Source organism: Rattus rattus, chromosome 3, assembly GCF_011064425.1.
Source record: "Rattus rattus isolate New Zealand chromosome 3, Rrattus_CSIRO_v1, whole genome shotgun sequence".
NCBI lineage: Eukaryota > Metazoa > Chordata > Mammalia > Rodentia > Muridae > Rattus > Rattus rattus.
The window spans coordinates 153,241,759-153,258,208 of record NC_046156.1 but is presented as its reverse complement, the minus strand read 5'-3'; the positions used below and the strand labels follow the sequence as shown (position 1 = coordinate 153,258,208).

Below are 16,450 nucleotides of genomic sequence, written 5' to 3'. Positions count from 1 at the left end.
GTCAACGTGGCATAATGTAGACTCCAGGGAAGGGAAACCTCAGCATATGCCTGTGAGGGATTGTCTACATAGTTAGTTGAGGTGCGATAACACACATGTAGGGTAGGCCATCATTCTGTGGGCTGAGGGGTCCCTGGCTGAATGACAAAGGAGAAAGCAAGCTGAGCATGAGCATCTATTCGGCTTCCTGACTGGATCGGCTGCCTCTATTCGGCTTCCTGACTGGATCGGCTGCCTCACACTCTTCTATGCCATCCCCAGTGATGGGCTGTGCCTTCAAACCCTTAAGGGGTCCTGGTCAGGTATTTTGTTGGAGCTAAGACAAGTAACAAGGCAGAAGGCAACCGTCTCAAGGCCTTGAGCAGTGAAAAGGCCTTTCTTTTAAATATCGCTCAGTGGGTCTGGTTGAGAATTCTAGGGGAGAAGTCAACTTCCCTGAATCCTGTTGTTGGAGGTCTTTTGCCAGCTCTGCCTGCACTGTCTGCCTCCTGAAGGTAGCCTTTCCATCTTGAACTTCCTTTCAGCTCTGAAAGTTTTACTGCTCCCTCTTTTTGGAACACTTGCGATCTATCAGAATCTAGTCTCATTCTCCTACCTTTATTAGTCAGCTCTGTCACACGGCTGACTTCTGACCCCATGTCAGCTAATGCCCTTCTCAGGTCTATGTTCATCCTCCTGATCCGTGGCTTTCTTGTTCCATGAGTCTCTGGAACAGTTCTGTTCTGTTCTTGATTCATGAATAAATAGTCTCGTCACCCGTCTGTCTGGAATGTCAGCATGACAGAAAGGTTTTTTCTTCTTTCTGCATTGTCGTAAGTTCTTTGGTTTTGACCTGGAGGCTGTTGTGGAAGTCTGGGGACCACTGATTGTGTGTTCATGTTTATAAGTAGGGCACTGGCAGCTGTCAGTGTTAACACAGGACTAAGATATGTCACTTATACGAGTCTCACTGGTTAGAAGGCTTCTTGGGGAGCCTGAACTTTCAGGAATTCCAGATCCTTCTCTGGCCAATGAAAAGCTGCTCTAACATCTGGGACTCAGCTGTTTTCCTATGTTTTCAGAGCTGAGGAAAGGGACATGCAATATGTCCCCCTGCCTGGAGTCCCCAGAATTCTGCCCTCAGCCTTGCCAGGCATCAGTTTTCCTTATCCAGAGATGAATCTGATGATAGCTTAAGGGACACAATCCCAAGCTGTCAGGGGTGCAGTGTATGAACTGCTTACAGGCAGATTTTAGCCAGACCTCCATGGGCTGTACTTCCCCACTTCCTAACTGGGGAAAGGAAGCAGAAGTTGAGTTCTGCATTTCTGTCACATTAAGGTTTCAGTTTCTAGAGTCTGCTAAGCGTTCATACTTACCCATGGTTCTGTGACTGCTATCACTTTCCTTGCCGTCCCAACATCAAAAATTAGCAAGCTGCATATAACTACATGTCTGGGTGGCATATATCATCCAAATGCTTTCAGGTTATTTTGCTAAGGCTGTAAAAGCTGTATTAACAGATGTCTGCCCAGAACTGATGGAGCAAGCTATGAAAGACCTTAGCTATGCCTCAGTGAAAGCAAGGTGGTCTCCTTCCCTAGTCCAGTTACTCATTCAGATGCCATCTACAGTGGGTTGCCACACTGGCTATTCCCCTGGCACAAGTGCAGCACGTGGACCAATGCCACCACCAGTCCCCACCAGACACTGGCAAATGAGAGCAAGGCAGGGATGTGTGGCTGCAAACCTGGGGTGCTGGTGACACCCAGTGAGCATGTTTAGCATGTCATGTCTTTTATGCCCCTTTTTTCCAATCTGGTTCACTGTTGTCCTGCCCCATCCCACAGCTCTGTTTTGTAATGTTCTGGACCCCCAACGTCTCTGAGAAGATTTTGATAGACATCATTGGAGTGGACTTCGCCTTTGCAGAACTCTGCGTCATTCCTCTGCGTATCTTCTCCTTCTTCCCAGTGCCAGGTAAGGAGCAGAGTGGGAAATATGATGTGCACTGTCAGTGTGCAATAGGGACACACCAAGTGAGCACTGGCACCATGACATGAGCAAGAAAGGAAATGCCAGTGGGTGAGGTGGTCAAGGTTGACTCAGTAGGCATGGTGGGAAATAGGACAAGCCCATTCTCATTTCTCCACTATTCCCACAGACAAAAGAAGGGTGATGCCTTCTGGTCCCAGCTTTTGTGCTCGCCTAGCCTCTTTTCTCAAAGCCTTCCCTCCAGAGGAAGGTGGTCAGAGGTAGACTTGGGGAAAGAATAGCAGGTCTGGGAAAGGTCATCATGAGGAACAGCCAGGCCCCCAGAATGGCAGTTATTATGGTACAGCAAAGCACCTCCCCGCAGCTGGCCTGCTAGACACAGGACTGGGGAGGCAGGGAGCCGAGTAGGAATGGGGCCTGACCCCAGTTAGCCTCCAAAGTAGGGATCAGCAACCACAGGAAGACAAATGACCAGCCCTGGGTCCCAGACAGGCTAGAGTTCCTGAAGCCATTAGTTAGCGTTCAGAGTTGCTATCCTGGGCCAGCAGCAAAGGGTGGATAAGCAGAGTAGAAGCAGGCCACACAGCTGACACACCCTTCTCTTCACAGTGACTGTGAGAGCTCATCTCACTGGATGGTTGATGACACTTAAGAAAACCTTTGTCCTGGCGCCCAGCTCCGTGCTGCGGATCATCGTCCTCATCACCAGCCTTGTGGTCCTGCCTTACCTGGGGTATGTGTGCCCAGCATTTGGCATACACACACACACACACACACACACACACACACACGGCTTAGAGTCCTTTGCTAGTAAAATACCCTGTGTAACAAAGTGAAATCCCCAAGCATATTAGACTGGAAATTCAGGATGCTTGTCTGCCCACACCACTGAGTCTTTGAGATCCACACTAGCCTGGAAACCGCTGAGACGCTCAAGGTTCAATTCCTGTGGTGAGGAATGTGTAGAACAATGGGAGGAAGAAAGGCACAGGCCTACCTCAAAGGTGGGTGGGTGGTCATCAGCTACTGTCCTGAGGCCAGTGGAGGGTACTACTGCACCATCCCTCACTGGTCTGGAGTCTTCTTGAGATTAAGCAATATCGACCGAGTTTGTCATCAGCATAATCATGTCAGACTTGGTTCTAACAAAATATGTCTGTGTTCTCATTTTTCAGGGTGCATGGAGCCACACTAGGTGTGGGCTCCCTTCTAGCAGGGTTTGTGGGAGAGTCTACCATGGTTGCCCTCGCAGCATGCTATGTGTATCGAAAGCAGGTGAGAAGCGATGCTAACCGCTTTGGGGACAACCGGGACCTCTCTGCCTCCACAAGTAATTTCCCTCATCGCTCTCCTCCAGGAAGTCTATTCTCATCCTGCTCGGCCACCCTATCCCTTCCACACCACATGACTCCATGTCATGAAAGCCCAGAGCCAGTCTGTCCTGAAGGCAGGGCTTTTCGAACTGCAATGGGAAATATTTTTTCCTCTCCATGATTTGGTTTCTCTGGGATCAGAAACCCTGTTTCTAATGTGGTTAACCAGGGAGTGGAGACAGATGACAGGGGCCCACGGCAGAGCCCGGATGTGTATTCTTTTAGGCTGTGGGGACAAAGAAGGCAACAAAACTGTTAAGAGACAGAGACAGACGATGGAATTCATTGTGAAGGGTGGCTTTGAGGGGTAAAGGAGACCCTGCCCATGTGCCCCATGGCTGTTGGGGGTCAGGAGAAAAGGGTAAAAATGTTGAAGGCCATAAGTAATGGGCAGAAGGCTATAAAAGGAAACTTCAGAAAACTAATTAAAGTGGGGGTAAAGTCCAGCGCAGTGTTTGCCCTGGAGACTGACCCAATGAACGGGATACTCACTAGTGGGAGAAGGGACAGCACAGCCAACTGACCAGTGCACACGGAAGGGAGTGGGCCGCTCAGATGGGAGCCTCCACTGCACTTGGGGACAGTCATGGAGCTCTCATGCTTGCTTGTGTTTGGGTCATTAGGTCAGACACCAGGCTGTCCCTGAGAAGGGGCCACAGGAAGGCTAGCTGACGGAGGAAGCCATAGAGCACCAAGCAGGGGAAACGCAGGGTTGAAAGCCCTGCCACATAGGAAATGGCTCCCTGCAGTGGGCACTACAGCCCAGGCCTGCTTACGGGTCCCACTGAGGTCCAGGTTTAATCTTGTAATAGGACTCAAGAAAAGCAAGGAAGGACATGACTGTAACTACTGGGCATTACAATTGAGCCAATATGGGAGGGTGAGAGGGTCCACAGGAGCACAGACAGAGAGCAGTGTTGGGAATCAGGTCCTGAAAAGAGAGTGCTGGAAGAGGTTGCCATTTTCTGCAACAGCCCGCATGGCAGCAGCATGACCACAAGGCCATCAGGAACAAGGATATGCAATCAACAGGACAGAGTGAAGCCAGAGCTGTCACAGGGGACTGACTTCTCTAGAGAATAAGATTCAAAGCTTGTGGCTTGGGGGGCTGGGGGTTAGGAGTTGGCAGGAGCAACGCCTCCATTTGAAAGGGCCGTAGGGAGCTGGTAACCCAGGCTACATTCCAAAGCGGTGAGGGACAGAGTCCCCCACAGTACCTAGCACACAACAGGTATGGTAACAACCACACAGTAAAAGGCACATATCGTGCTAGATTCAACTTGGACATAAAGGGGACTCCCGCTCACAGCAGTGTGGTGGTGTGTCCTGTCCACATCCCCACAGGGGACTCCTACTCGGTAGTGCTCTGACCTGTCGTCTTTTATCTAGAAAAAGAAGATGGAGAATGAGTCAGCCACCGAGGGGGAAGACTCAGCCATGACCGACATGCCTCCAACAGAGGAGGTGACAGACATCGTAGAGATGAGAGAGGAAAATGAGTAAGCACGGGCCACCAGGGGCACTACAGGGACAGTCAGGACAACAGTCGTCTCTTCCCTCCTCCTCCCACAAGTTGTTTTCTGTTGTTTAATTTTTATTCTTGGTTATGAAAGAGGCCTTGATTTAGAGGTTTCGTATAAATTCTCTAGCATACTGGGTATGCTCACCGATGCAGGGACCTGAAGAAAGGTCTTTACTGTCGCTTTGTAACTCAGAACTGCTGACTTCATGCCCCTGCCTCACAAAACCCAAAAGATAGAGCTGCCTCTTGGCCGACGTTTCTACCCCTTGGACAATCTCCACTTTGGAACCAAAGGACTTGGGCTGTGCCGCTGCCTCTTGGGCCAGACTCTTTTCCGTTCGTGTTTGTCTCCTAAGAATCAACAGGTTGAAGCTCAGCCTCTCTTGACTTGCTCCCCAATAATGTTGCTCTAAGACACGTGACCCGGTGGCCATCGCACCCCTTTTCACTCTAGAGTCAAGAACTGTCTGCAGCGCACACCGGTGGGCCCCAGGCTGCGGCCCACAGTCTCCCTGCTCCCAGAGGAAGAGCTGGTAGCCATGTTGGGCCAACATAATGGAAATTTAATCTCCTGTAGAAATTGGATCAGTCACAAACTGACTTGATCGCCAGCATCTCGTTGTTTTCCTGGTTTCGCTGAGTTGCCACGCCCCACAGTGTATATACATGAGCTGACTTTTCCGTTGTCATGGGAGTGCAGCTCCAATGTCAGCATCCTTCCTTCCGCATGAGTTTCCCTGAAGGCTTGCTTTTACTCGCCTTCCCTGAAGATGGCACTAGAGCGAGAAGTGGAGCGTTCTAACTGTCCATTTCTCTAACTGTCCATTTCCGTTTTTACAGTGAGCAGAGCTTTAAGTCGTAATCTAGCATTCTAATGCCAGGTTCTTGTCTCGTAACTTCTGATGTAGACGTGTTACCTGCTTCTGCCGTTCATTCATAGCTCTGCAGGACAGGTAACAATATGGTACTCCCCTCCACACCATAAAGCAAGACATTTTATAAACAAGTATCAAAGTCACTATGTGATACCCCAGAAATAATGCATTGGAAATCCACTTAGTGCAGTATATTTTTCTAAGTTTTGGAAAGCGGGTTTTTTCCTTTAAAAAAATTATGGATACAGTTCACTAAATTCCTGATTTAGTCAAAGTAACTAGACTGAAAGAACCTAAACAAAACAAATATTTTAAAGATATAAATATATGCTGTATATGTTATGTAATTTATTTTAGGCTATAATACATTTCCTATTTTCGCATTTTCAATAAAATGTCTCTAATACAATTCAGTGATTGCCTCCGTGCTCCACATACCTACAGCTTACTTGTGTGTACCAGTGACCGCTGTATGTTACAGCTGTTTTACACGTCCTTTGTGTATGAATGTAAGGGCCTACAGATGCCAAGAAATCAAGTTTTCATGATGGGCAACCTCGGGAGAAAACGGACCCACCAGTGCAGACAGGCAAAGGCAGGAAGGGCAGAGGAAGGGCAGAAGGCAGACCTCGAATGCTTATTACTTCGGTGCCGTGTGACCCTCAGGTTAAGACTGTCAGGGCAGAGGCTGCCTGTCAGCTACACAGGCTTGCATTCCCATTTCTAGATACCCAATGCCCTTCACATGTGCCCACCATGGGAACAGGTCCTGTGTGCTTCCACAGATGCTTGTGGGTGACTTCAGGGGCAGAGCTGAAAGATAACTGAAAGTCTTAATTGTATTGGCTTTTTAAAGTACATGACTAGAAAATTAAACAGCAATATTTTTTAAAAATGTGTGGCTATTTTCATGCTTCTGGGGTTGGAGATTAAATATTAAGTTGCAAAAGTATTCCCTGTAAATTCAAGAACAGCTAGTATCTCTTTATTGCGCAATTAGAACATGTAGCTTAAAGCCCTAGGCCGCCTTACTTGATCAGGATGACTGGTCATCAGCTGTATTAGACTTCCTGAGCCACTGGGATGCAGTGCCAGGCCCAGGCCTCAGCAACGGAGCTGCGGTTTGGCAGCAGACCTTGCCCTCGTAGTGCAGGCTCCGCCACACACACCTTCTGAGGGCCTGTTTTGTCACCTGACATCCTAAGGCAGAACCCTAGGCTGGCATACTTCAGTGTTCAAACCAAGAATTCCACGCCAGACTTGGGAAGGGTCCCTTTCTCCTCTTTCCAAGGGCATTAAGGGCAGCCTTTCTACCTCACCAGCTGAGGGTTGTTTTTACATTTTGTTCAGCTGACAAACTGAAAAGGCCCATGTCTGTGAAATCCTCGAGGGCTGTGGGAAGACCTGGTATGGCTTTCTTGGGGTTAAGTGACAAGTAGAACCTAAAGTTCACAGGCAGGTTTTCCTCAAAATACTGAGAAGTGAGTTGGGATGGCCCAAATGAGGCCTCTCTAGAGTGAGGGTTTTCTCTGAGGGGCACTCGAGGGTCACTCCTAAGTGCACACCTGTCACTGGCTCTGCCCTTGTTTACTGGGTCCAGGCACACAGGGCCTCTCTAAGGCACCCTGGAACTGAGTGAACAGGACTGCTGTGACTCATGAAGGACAAAGCCTCCCCACTGCAGGGCTCGGGGAGTGTGAGAGGCTTGAGGTTGGCAGGAAACTCACCACCGAGGATCCTTTCACTGGCAAAGCTGCTTGTTTGCATCTGTGGTTAGAGCTGGTCAGCCTCTTCTTGCTGCCCATCCTGGGCTTCTCTCGAGTCAAAGACACTCTTCTTGGTTTGGGACCATCTGTTTCTTGGTCTTCACTGATGGCTTGGCTTGGAAATGTTCACAGAGGGCCTCAGAAACGAAAGCACCTGCTCTGGACCGCAGTAGTTACTTAGGCTCTTTAAACTCCATCAGCGCCGTTGCATTCTTATAATGCAGCCCCTTTCTGGGTCTGTCAAGACTGAGACAATGCCCTTGATCATGGGGAAAGTTACTGCATTTTATCTTTAAACTAAGAGTTTTATCATTCCCTCAGTGCGGTGTGACTGGGTGTGTGTACCTGTTTCAGAGAGGAAACAAAGATTCCACTTGTAGTTCCTGCTCTCCCACCCTCCTAACTGTACTGTTTAGAGATGTTTTCTTCTGAAATCACAGATGGAAAGGAACTTTTTCCTGGATTCAGCAACTTTCTCCCCAAACTAGAGAAATGTGTTACAAAATAGGAAATAGTAATATTCTTGTAATTATCTATTTTTAGTTTTTTGAGACAGTCTCAACATAGCCTCGGCTGTCCTGGAACTCACTATGTGGACCGGGCTGACCTTGAACTTGCAGAGATCCATGTGCCTGCTTCCTGAGTGCTGGGATTAGAGGTGTGCACCACCACATCTGGCCTCTTCTAATTAAATTCTGTTACCTTGAGAAGTGTTTCCGTGTACTGTTTTTTTGCTTCAGTAAAGCTCTGAATGGAGTGTGACCAGAACGTCATGTGCTGGTGTGTGAGCCGCACCCAGGTGCCTGGCTTAGGGTATTTCAGGAAAGCTGACCACCAAACTCAGAATGAAGCCTGTGCTCCGCCAGCAGAGGGATGTTCTCAGTGCTGCCACCGCACACTTACTTTTGTAACCAAAGGTATAATGCTGTCTCTGGTAGGACCAGGGAAGGTGAGGGGACTTCAGTGTTATCTGTGCAAACCCAGAGTTTGTCTGCCTTTCCACACAACCCTGCACAAGGCTCTTTTATAAAAAGCACTGGAAGCATCAAAAAGCATGGTTTTAAGCAGTGTATCTGGAAGCCATGAGAGATGCTTCTTTGTGTGGTTCTTCTGAGCCTCTATTTTTGTCGTTCGAAGTAGCAAAACATCAGGTGACTCATCCGCTGATCTAACCACACATGAAACAGGATGTAGTGGAAATCTCAAGAAAGGCCTGGGTGCCCTGCTAGTGACTAAAATTAACACACCAAAGCTAAACAAGAGGGAGAGAGGACTGTAATCAACAACCTGAACCCCACTTACAAGTCAGGAAACATAACTGCAGTTTACTGCCTGATCTCAAAGGGGAAAATAATGAGAAGACAAAGCCTTAAACTTCACTTTTCCCACCACAAGACGGAAGGGTGGCTGTTAGCTCTGTGGACTGAGGTGGTTGCCTACTGGGAAGAGCACCTACACCAAAGAAAACAAATTCTTGCCAAGTACAGTGGTTCCTGAGTTGTAACTCGCACCTTACAGAAACTTAGTAATAACTCTTTAGAATTTCTGTTTAGTGTTTGTGTGTTTGTATGCTTTAGTGTGGGGATTCACAAACTGCACACAGTGGAGACCAGGAGGATCCAGGTGTCCAATCGAGTGGTCTTCTCTCCTTTGAGATGAAGTCCCTTTCTGAACTTGGGGCTCAAATATTGTTGGCTAAGTTAGAAGCCATCAAGACCCACCCATCTTGTCTCTGACCCCCATGGCTTGCTAAATGGATGCTGGAATCAGAACTCTCATCCTTGTGATTTCAGAGCAAACACTCTGAACCGCTAAGCTGCATCCCCAGTCCAATGATAATCTTTCCTTCATTTGCAACCAACCGAACAGGGTCTCTCAAAGGCTGGCCAGGAGAGATGCACTTTTCGAGCTGGAGTCAGACACACATGGAGACTCAGTGGATGTTTTATCCACCAGACACACGTGGACAGTTAGCTTTTATACAGTACCTCTTTTCGCTTGGGCCAGTAACTCCGAGTGCACTTATTAGCAAGACAACATCTACTTCTGTAGAAACAAATGTCAACTAATATACAAGCTGAAACCACACACAAGAACCAGAAGCCTTTTCGTTCCAGAAAGAAGTCCTTGATGTCCAAGGAGAAAGGGGAGGAGGGCAGAACGGGTAAAAACAGTTCCCACACAGCAGCAGTAAAGTCCCCTTAAGAGAAAACTGTTCCTCCTGGTCAAGATGATAAAATCTCTGACACCTACATTACCCAACATGAGGAGTGAATGTCAACCGCCTGGCCCAGGGACCACACCAGGAAGGTGGGAGCATCTTTAGGAAGGCAGACTCAACTTTAGCCATGTTGAAGAGATAGGCAAAATAAATCCCTTTGATGAGATAGACTTTTACTTCCCCAAATTCCTGTCTCTCACACAGCTGCCATGGAGCTCAGCTAAGTCCTTATTCCAAATGGTCCAACTTCTTTTTTCTGTTTCCTTTAAAATCCTGGCATGAGGCTACCTCTGCCTTTTCTAGCATTTCAGGGTTGCTTGCTTTTTGCCTAAAGCTCCCCCTTCTGCCATGTGGCTGCCTGCTGCAGAATAACATGATTTCTCCCTTCTCCTCCCCTTTCTCCTCTAGGCAACTCCTAAGATTTATAACTTGCTTGCTCTGGGATTTTTCCTTTAAAACGCTTCTAAACTTGTCTTTAAGTTTCTACTTGATCCGTTTAATAAAACTCTTATTAATGAGACTAAGAACCCCAAGAGGGTCCTCCAGGTCCTTGCACTTCAAATAAACTTTGGTTTTTGACTTTCAAACTCTCCTGCCTTTTAATTCTTTAATCACCAGAAGCGGGAAAATGAACCCATTCCTACACCCCACTTAGTATCAATTGTTATACAAAATAAAACCTCATGGAAATTCAGTGTCACGCACAGTGCTAAGTGCTATAAAAGCCCCAAACACTGGTTTCCAACCATGGGTCCAGGATAGGCAGCATTTGCAACTGGAGAGAAAGCATGAGGCCAGGTGGACTCTGGCTCCCTGCAGTGTAAGGCTGTGAACCCAGACTTGCATGGGCTAGCTTCTGAAGTGAATTCGCATCACCTTCCTGTCACAGAACAGATTCAGGGCACACATCACAGGAGCTAGCACTCCACAGGATCAGCCATGTTACCATAGAGCAGGTGTATTACAGGGCTGTTACAAGATGTATGGAAGTACCTTGTTCCTTGTACTTAATCAATGCTTTTGTTTTGCCCTGTGGTATCTCACTGAGAGGACTGTCTAGAGCTGGTGTGACTAAGGTGTCAAAGCTCCAAGGACCTGACAGAGCCATACAAGAGAGCTGTCCTCACCAGCGTTCCTTCACTCACTGACTCCCAACCTGGAGGCCTGGGGTCCATGACAGGCCTTTCACACCTCTGGCCTCTGAGCATTGCTCACTCCTAGTCTAGGCTCCTTCCTGGTGCAATGCTGACTTTATGTGTGATCTAGTTTTAAAACAAAAGGAAAATGACCTAGGTTCAGAGCATTAACAGGACCCCACACTGCCCTGCTTTAGCGGAAGGAAGTCCACTGGAAGTCATTTCTCCACGTGTGCAGCACTGCAGGCTCCGTGTCCTTGTTGAATCCTGCCCTGAGGAAGTCAACAGAAGCCATGTAAACAGTCGGCTTCTGCTCTGCTGAGGTTGGGGAGGACTTTACCAGTAACACTGCTGAGGCGGTTTCATACTCCAGTTCTGCTTCTCAGTGAGGCTGTTTTCAGTGTCTTCATTTTCTTACCCTAACTATCAGTCCGTTTACTCACAGTCGCTTTACTTCCTAACGTTTACGACTTCCCCATCCCAGATTGACGTATTAAGTTTGGTCGAGAGTTTTCTCCTACTTTGTCATAGCTAAATATCTTACTTTTTTCAGATTGTTTTCCGGCATTTTGATGGATGGTTTTTACTTCCCATCGGGCTTAGCCCGGTCTTCTTTGAACCTTCTCCAACATCTCTGCCCTACTCATACTATGAAAATCCCAGTGTTAGTCAGGCCTGAGAAGAGATCTCTAACCCCTGCCCTCTGTAGCCTTGCTCACGCTGCAGACTTTTCAGGAAAAGCTCTGCTTTTCAAAATGTGACATTTTAACCCAAATACCTCTTGTATTTTATTGTCTTATTAGTAGTATCACATACCCATAATCCCTATGGTCATAGATATCCTTCTGCTTTAAGACTGGAGGTTTTCTTCTTTCTCGTTCTTTCAATTACATCTTCTACTTGGCTTATGCTGTGAGTTTCCCTTGCTTTGTTTCACCTTTTGAAATTCAGTCTCGCTAACTAACCAAGGAAGGCCTGAGACTCCTAAGACTCCTGCCTTCCCTTTACAAATGCTGATTACAGACACATATCATCATGCCAGTTGCATGTTAGAAATCTTAAGAGGTCAAGTTCTTTGTTTCCACCAAGGCACATGGGACATATGTGTCTTCCTATCTGGCTAGCATCAAGGTGCGCTTAGTCACCTGGCTATCCTACGGGCAATATAGAGATGCACTGACCCAACAGTTGCTTTCCTTGGAGAAGGAGGACACCACAGAGTAAGTCTGCACCACTCTCCCATCTCCATGATATCCCTGCCTGTCTAGATGAGTCTCGGGCATCAATCACCTACATGCACACACACTCACAATCAAGGCCCCACTAGTCCTGTACCCTCCAGCTAATTCTCACTTCATCCCTTCCTGTGGGGCTTAGCCTCGGGCACCGAGGAGCCAACCACCCTCTTCTGACATTACCAAGGGCAGCACTGGGTAGAGGAAGGCAGGTACTTGGTGTATTTTATCCCACTCCTGTTACTCCCCAGGAATCTTATTTTTTGTTTTAAAATATACTGATTTTCAATGTGTGTGTTGAGGGGTGTCACCAAAGGACTGGTTCTCTCCTACCAAGTGGGTCAATCAAGCAGGGTGTGAACTAGATGCCAGAGAAGCGGCAGAACAGGCTCTTCTCCAGGCCCACATAGCCTCAGGACTAGATGTTACCACCTGGTTTTTGTGTCCTCCAACCTGCACACCCAACTGCCAGCCTCCACCCCTCCCTTATGTACCAGGGAAAGCTCTGGAGTCCATTAAGGTGATGAGCATGTTGCTTTCCTGGGCCAGCCCTTCCACTGTAGGCACTGGGTATCTACAAAGTTTTCATTGACACTTCATGTCCAGGAGGGCACAAAAGGACAAAAGAGAATTCATGGAGATGGATCTTCATATCAGTGCACTTGACAGCCTGGCAGAACCCAAGCAGGACAGGGCTTGGTAGCAAAAGTCTTCATTTGGCTCAGACCTGGCCATGTTGGGAACAAGGCTGGTTGGGGAGAAAGGGTCATCTTCAGGCTGCTCCACTATCAGAACGCTGGGTGTCACTGGATTCTGAGGCACTGACAAGGTGAAGCATTAGTACATCAAAGCAGCTGTCGATGAGAGGCCCTGAACTGGGAACAAGGTGAGGAAAAGAGGGGAAGAACTAAGCTAAGCCTCGGCCTGGCCCAGGAGGTGAGGCTAGTGTAGGGCAGATTGTAAGCTGTTACAAGCGAAGATCCCGGCCCCATCTCCTTCCTCAGATGCCAACTTTAGAAAGAGCTCAGCAGTGAGTTACAGCATTCTCTTACTCAGGATAGACTGAGTTTGGCCATTTTTTTTTCTTGTTACCTGTTAGCAACATAGTACTGCTCAGGCCTTCTGAAAACTACAAAACCTATTCATTCCTCAGTTACACAGATCTCCACTGGGGCTTGCCCTTTCTCCATTCCTAAAAGGTCAAAAAGGTCATTCCCCGGCTTCCACTACCTTTTGTCTGTGAGAGTCTCCCACAAGTTCTTGCTGCTAACCTCCTTCCAGGCGCATTCCCAGCAACTGGAATGGCCAGGACAGACGAAAGGCGGCCTGTGCACAGCAGGCTTCCCTCAGCAGACTCCTGACAAGGATTGTCGTTGGAAGATGTTCTACAGGCAGAGGGCATCTCTCTCCAAATCTGTGGCATGGCAGCATATGGAGTCCACCACCTGAGAAACACTGCACAGTCGACATACAGAACGATTTTAGGAGGGTTAAGTAGCTTACTTAAGCTAAGCTCTTCTTGCTTAGAGTGGGAATGCAACCGTCCCTCAACCTAAACCCACAGCCAAAACTTACACCTTTAGGCACCGTGCTGGTCACGCCATGTCCTCTAAGTTCAGCGCTGCCCAGTAACACACCAAATCTTTATCCCTCTACCCACAGAGGCAGCAAGATGTCAGAGCTGGCCTCGCACCGCACAGCACAGGCCTACAATAGGATCCTAGGAAGGTAACACGCAGGTCCTAGCCTGTCACAGTCCTTAAAAGCAGACACTTAACCACAGCAACAGAGCAGGCTTCTAAGTTTTATTTTCTAAGTTTATTTTTAGTTCTTTCCATAATCCTTGGCATCTGAGTATATTAAAGGGATCAGAAACAAAGACTCCGGCAACAGGAGGCTCTCACCCCACCAGCCAGGCATCTGAGATGAGTTCACAGTAGGAAGCGAGAGCCCAAACCGCCCACATCACAAGGTTATGTTTTCAGGGCAGTGACCATCTGACCAACACTGCCATGTGCCAGGGAGCAAAGAGCAGGCTCTGCTGATCAAGGTGGCAAGAGCACAGTGAGGTCATAGTGCAAGCTCCCGTCATGATGATCCCCAGGGAAGGAAAGCACCTACCCCACAGGCAGGATCTAAAGCTGGGATGCCGCCCTCCCCAGGCTACTAAAACGCAGGTTACAAAGCCAAAGCTCTGCACAGACAGAACAGAAATGAAAGGGAGTTCGCCACCTACACTCACCCGGCCTACTCTGAAGTCACAGCATCAAATGGCTGCTGCGATCTCACAGGACACATTAAGGCTCAAGTACGCACGGTTATTAGGATGACAGAGTGGATATTTTGAGCTCGCTGCCCTTTTCTTCTACTAACTTTTGTTTTAACAGTTTAATTCCCGATGCAAAACTAAACCCAAGACATCAAGATACTGAGATAAAACTTGAGTCAGTTTCTTCCTCAATTACTGTTCCGACATGCCCTTATGAGTATTCAAAATGTAGACCCACACAGAAGGATCGGGGGCCTAAAACAGACATCTAGTAAATGACCCAGACATGACAGTCAATCCAACGAATGGTGCTAACTTAAAGTCATTCTATGTGGAATTTTAAAAAAGTGCTTCATGCCACCTTCTCCACTAGTGAGTTTCCGTTTACACAGCACCAGTTTGCCCCGGTCCTCTCAGAATTGTGACTTCCCAAGCTGTTTAGTTACAAGGCATGTACACCAAGGCATGCTATATGCATCCTGCAGGCTGGTATGCATGCATGCTTGCCCTACGTGCACGAACAGCCTTTCCCTCGTCTTTGTCAAGCCCTCCTGGCTCCTAGTATTAATGACCTGGGCAAACCAGCAGGAGGGTGTAGAACTATAAGCTGTATACTAAATCAGTGACCTTGTGATGTGACCTTGGTGCTTTCAAGGCTCATGAATGTCTTTACTTCACACATTCACTAGACTGCTGCATTGCTAAGACCAGATTCTCCCTATTCTTCTGAAGAGATAAAACTGAGATTTTTAAAATCAGTTAAGTATTAAATATCACACTTATTTTAAAATAACGGACTTAAATTTGGGGAAGGGAATTGACAGAATATATTCTCGGTAACTTTACATTCCTTCAGGCCTATGTTTAAGCACAGGTCTGCTGGGCATCTATTGGATCACATGGTGTGGCAGTTAGTGTTCAGTGCCAGCTTAACAGAAGTAGACTTACATGGGAGAGGAACCTCTCGGGCGCCTGCAGATTATCTTCACTGCCTTCAGGGGTGGCACTGTGTCCTGGCTGGGATGCTGGTCTGTGTAAATAGACAAAGAACTAGGCAGCAGCTTGCACTCACTGCCCTGTTCCTGGTGGTGGGTGTCATGTGACTACCTGCAGCCTGACTTCCCTGCCTGCCATGGTGGACATCCTTATCAGTGAGCTAAAAGAACCTTTTCCTGGTAAGTTGCTTCTGTCTGAGATTTTTGTTATAGTAACAGAAGAAGAAATGAAGGTATTCATCATCTTAAAGTTCACCTTTTAAAAGCTCACCTCTCACAGTTTATCACACTTTCTTAAAGCAGTGAGTGACACTGCTCTGGGGATCTGGTGTTGCTCTGAGATGAACGGCACACATTGAAGGTTTTCTAGTTCTACTGTGGTTACTGCTTTTTTTTTTTTTTAAGAAACAGCACATCTTAAAGCAACACTATCTAGTTTATACCCCCGCAAGCAAGATTCTTCCATGGCTTTTGCTTCTAAAAATATTCTCTGCCCTTCAAAGGGGAATACCTGCAAAGTAAGCTTAAGAAAATAATAAACTGATCAAACTAAATCTTACACAAAAGAAGACACGGCGGGAAGTATGGCAGTCCTGCATGCATCCACCATTAGAGGGTCATCATTAGTGCTACGTCACCTCAGAAACGTCGAACAGACCTTCAGAAATAAGACTACTTGCGAGTGGGAGGGGACAGGAAGATTGCACAGAGTCACTTAGGGAATCAAAAGAAAAAAGCTGTGTGTGACACACAAGAACTCACAGACAGTGAGAACTCACCTAGTGTGGTGTCTCATGCCTATAATCACAGCGCTCAGGAGGTACAAGTGCCAAGGATGACTACGTCTCAAAAACTCAGAACCAATCAACCAAATTAAAAACAAGAAAAAAACCACAACAGAAGCTTTATCAATTCACATTTGTATGAGATTTTACCTAATAAGTCCTGAAACTGGAAGAAAAAAATAAACAAAGAACATGCAATGCCATTTCCCTTTAAGAAAAAGCTCCTCAGACATTCCTATTCTGTAGTATAAGGAAAGTGTCTGAGGCCTACAGGAAAACAGGATGAACCCCCTGTGCAC

At 47.3% G+C, this 16,450-nt stretch overlaps 1 protein-coding gene across 1 annotated transcript in view; it reads left to right on the top strand.

The window, feature by feature from the left end:
* The window catches only part of Ankh (ANKH inorganic pyrophosphate transport regulator), a 129,027-nt gene extending 122,388 nt beyond the window's left edge, over window positions 1-6,639 (top strand). Inside the window, exons 9-12 of the mRNA XM_032898686.1 lie at window positions 1,830-1,959; window positions 2,584-2,707; window positions 3,150-3,249; window positions 4,737-6,639. Coding sequence (XP_032754577.1) covers window positions 1,830-1,959; window positions 2,584-2,707; window positions 3,150-3,249; window positions 4,737-4,850 — 468 coding nt within the window. The 3' untranslated portion in view covers window positions 4,851-6,639. The remainder of the gene's footprint in view (window positions 1-1,829; window positions 1,960-2,583; window positions 2,708-3,149; window positions 3,250-4,736) is intronic.
* The last annotated feature ends 9,811 nt before the right edge of the window (window positions 6,640-16,450 follow it).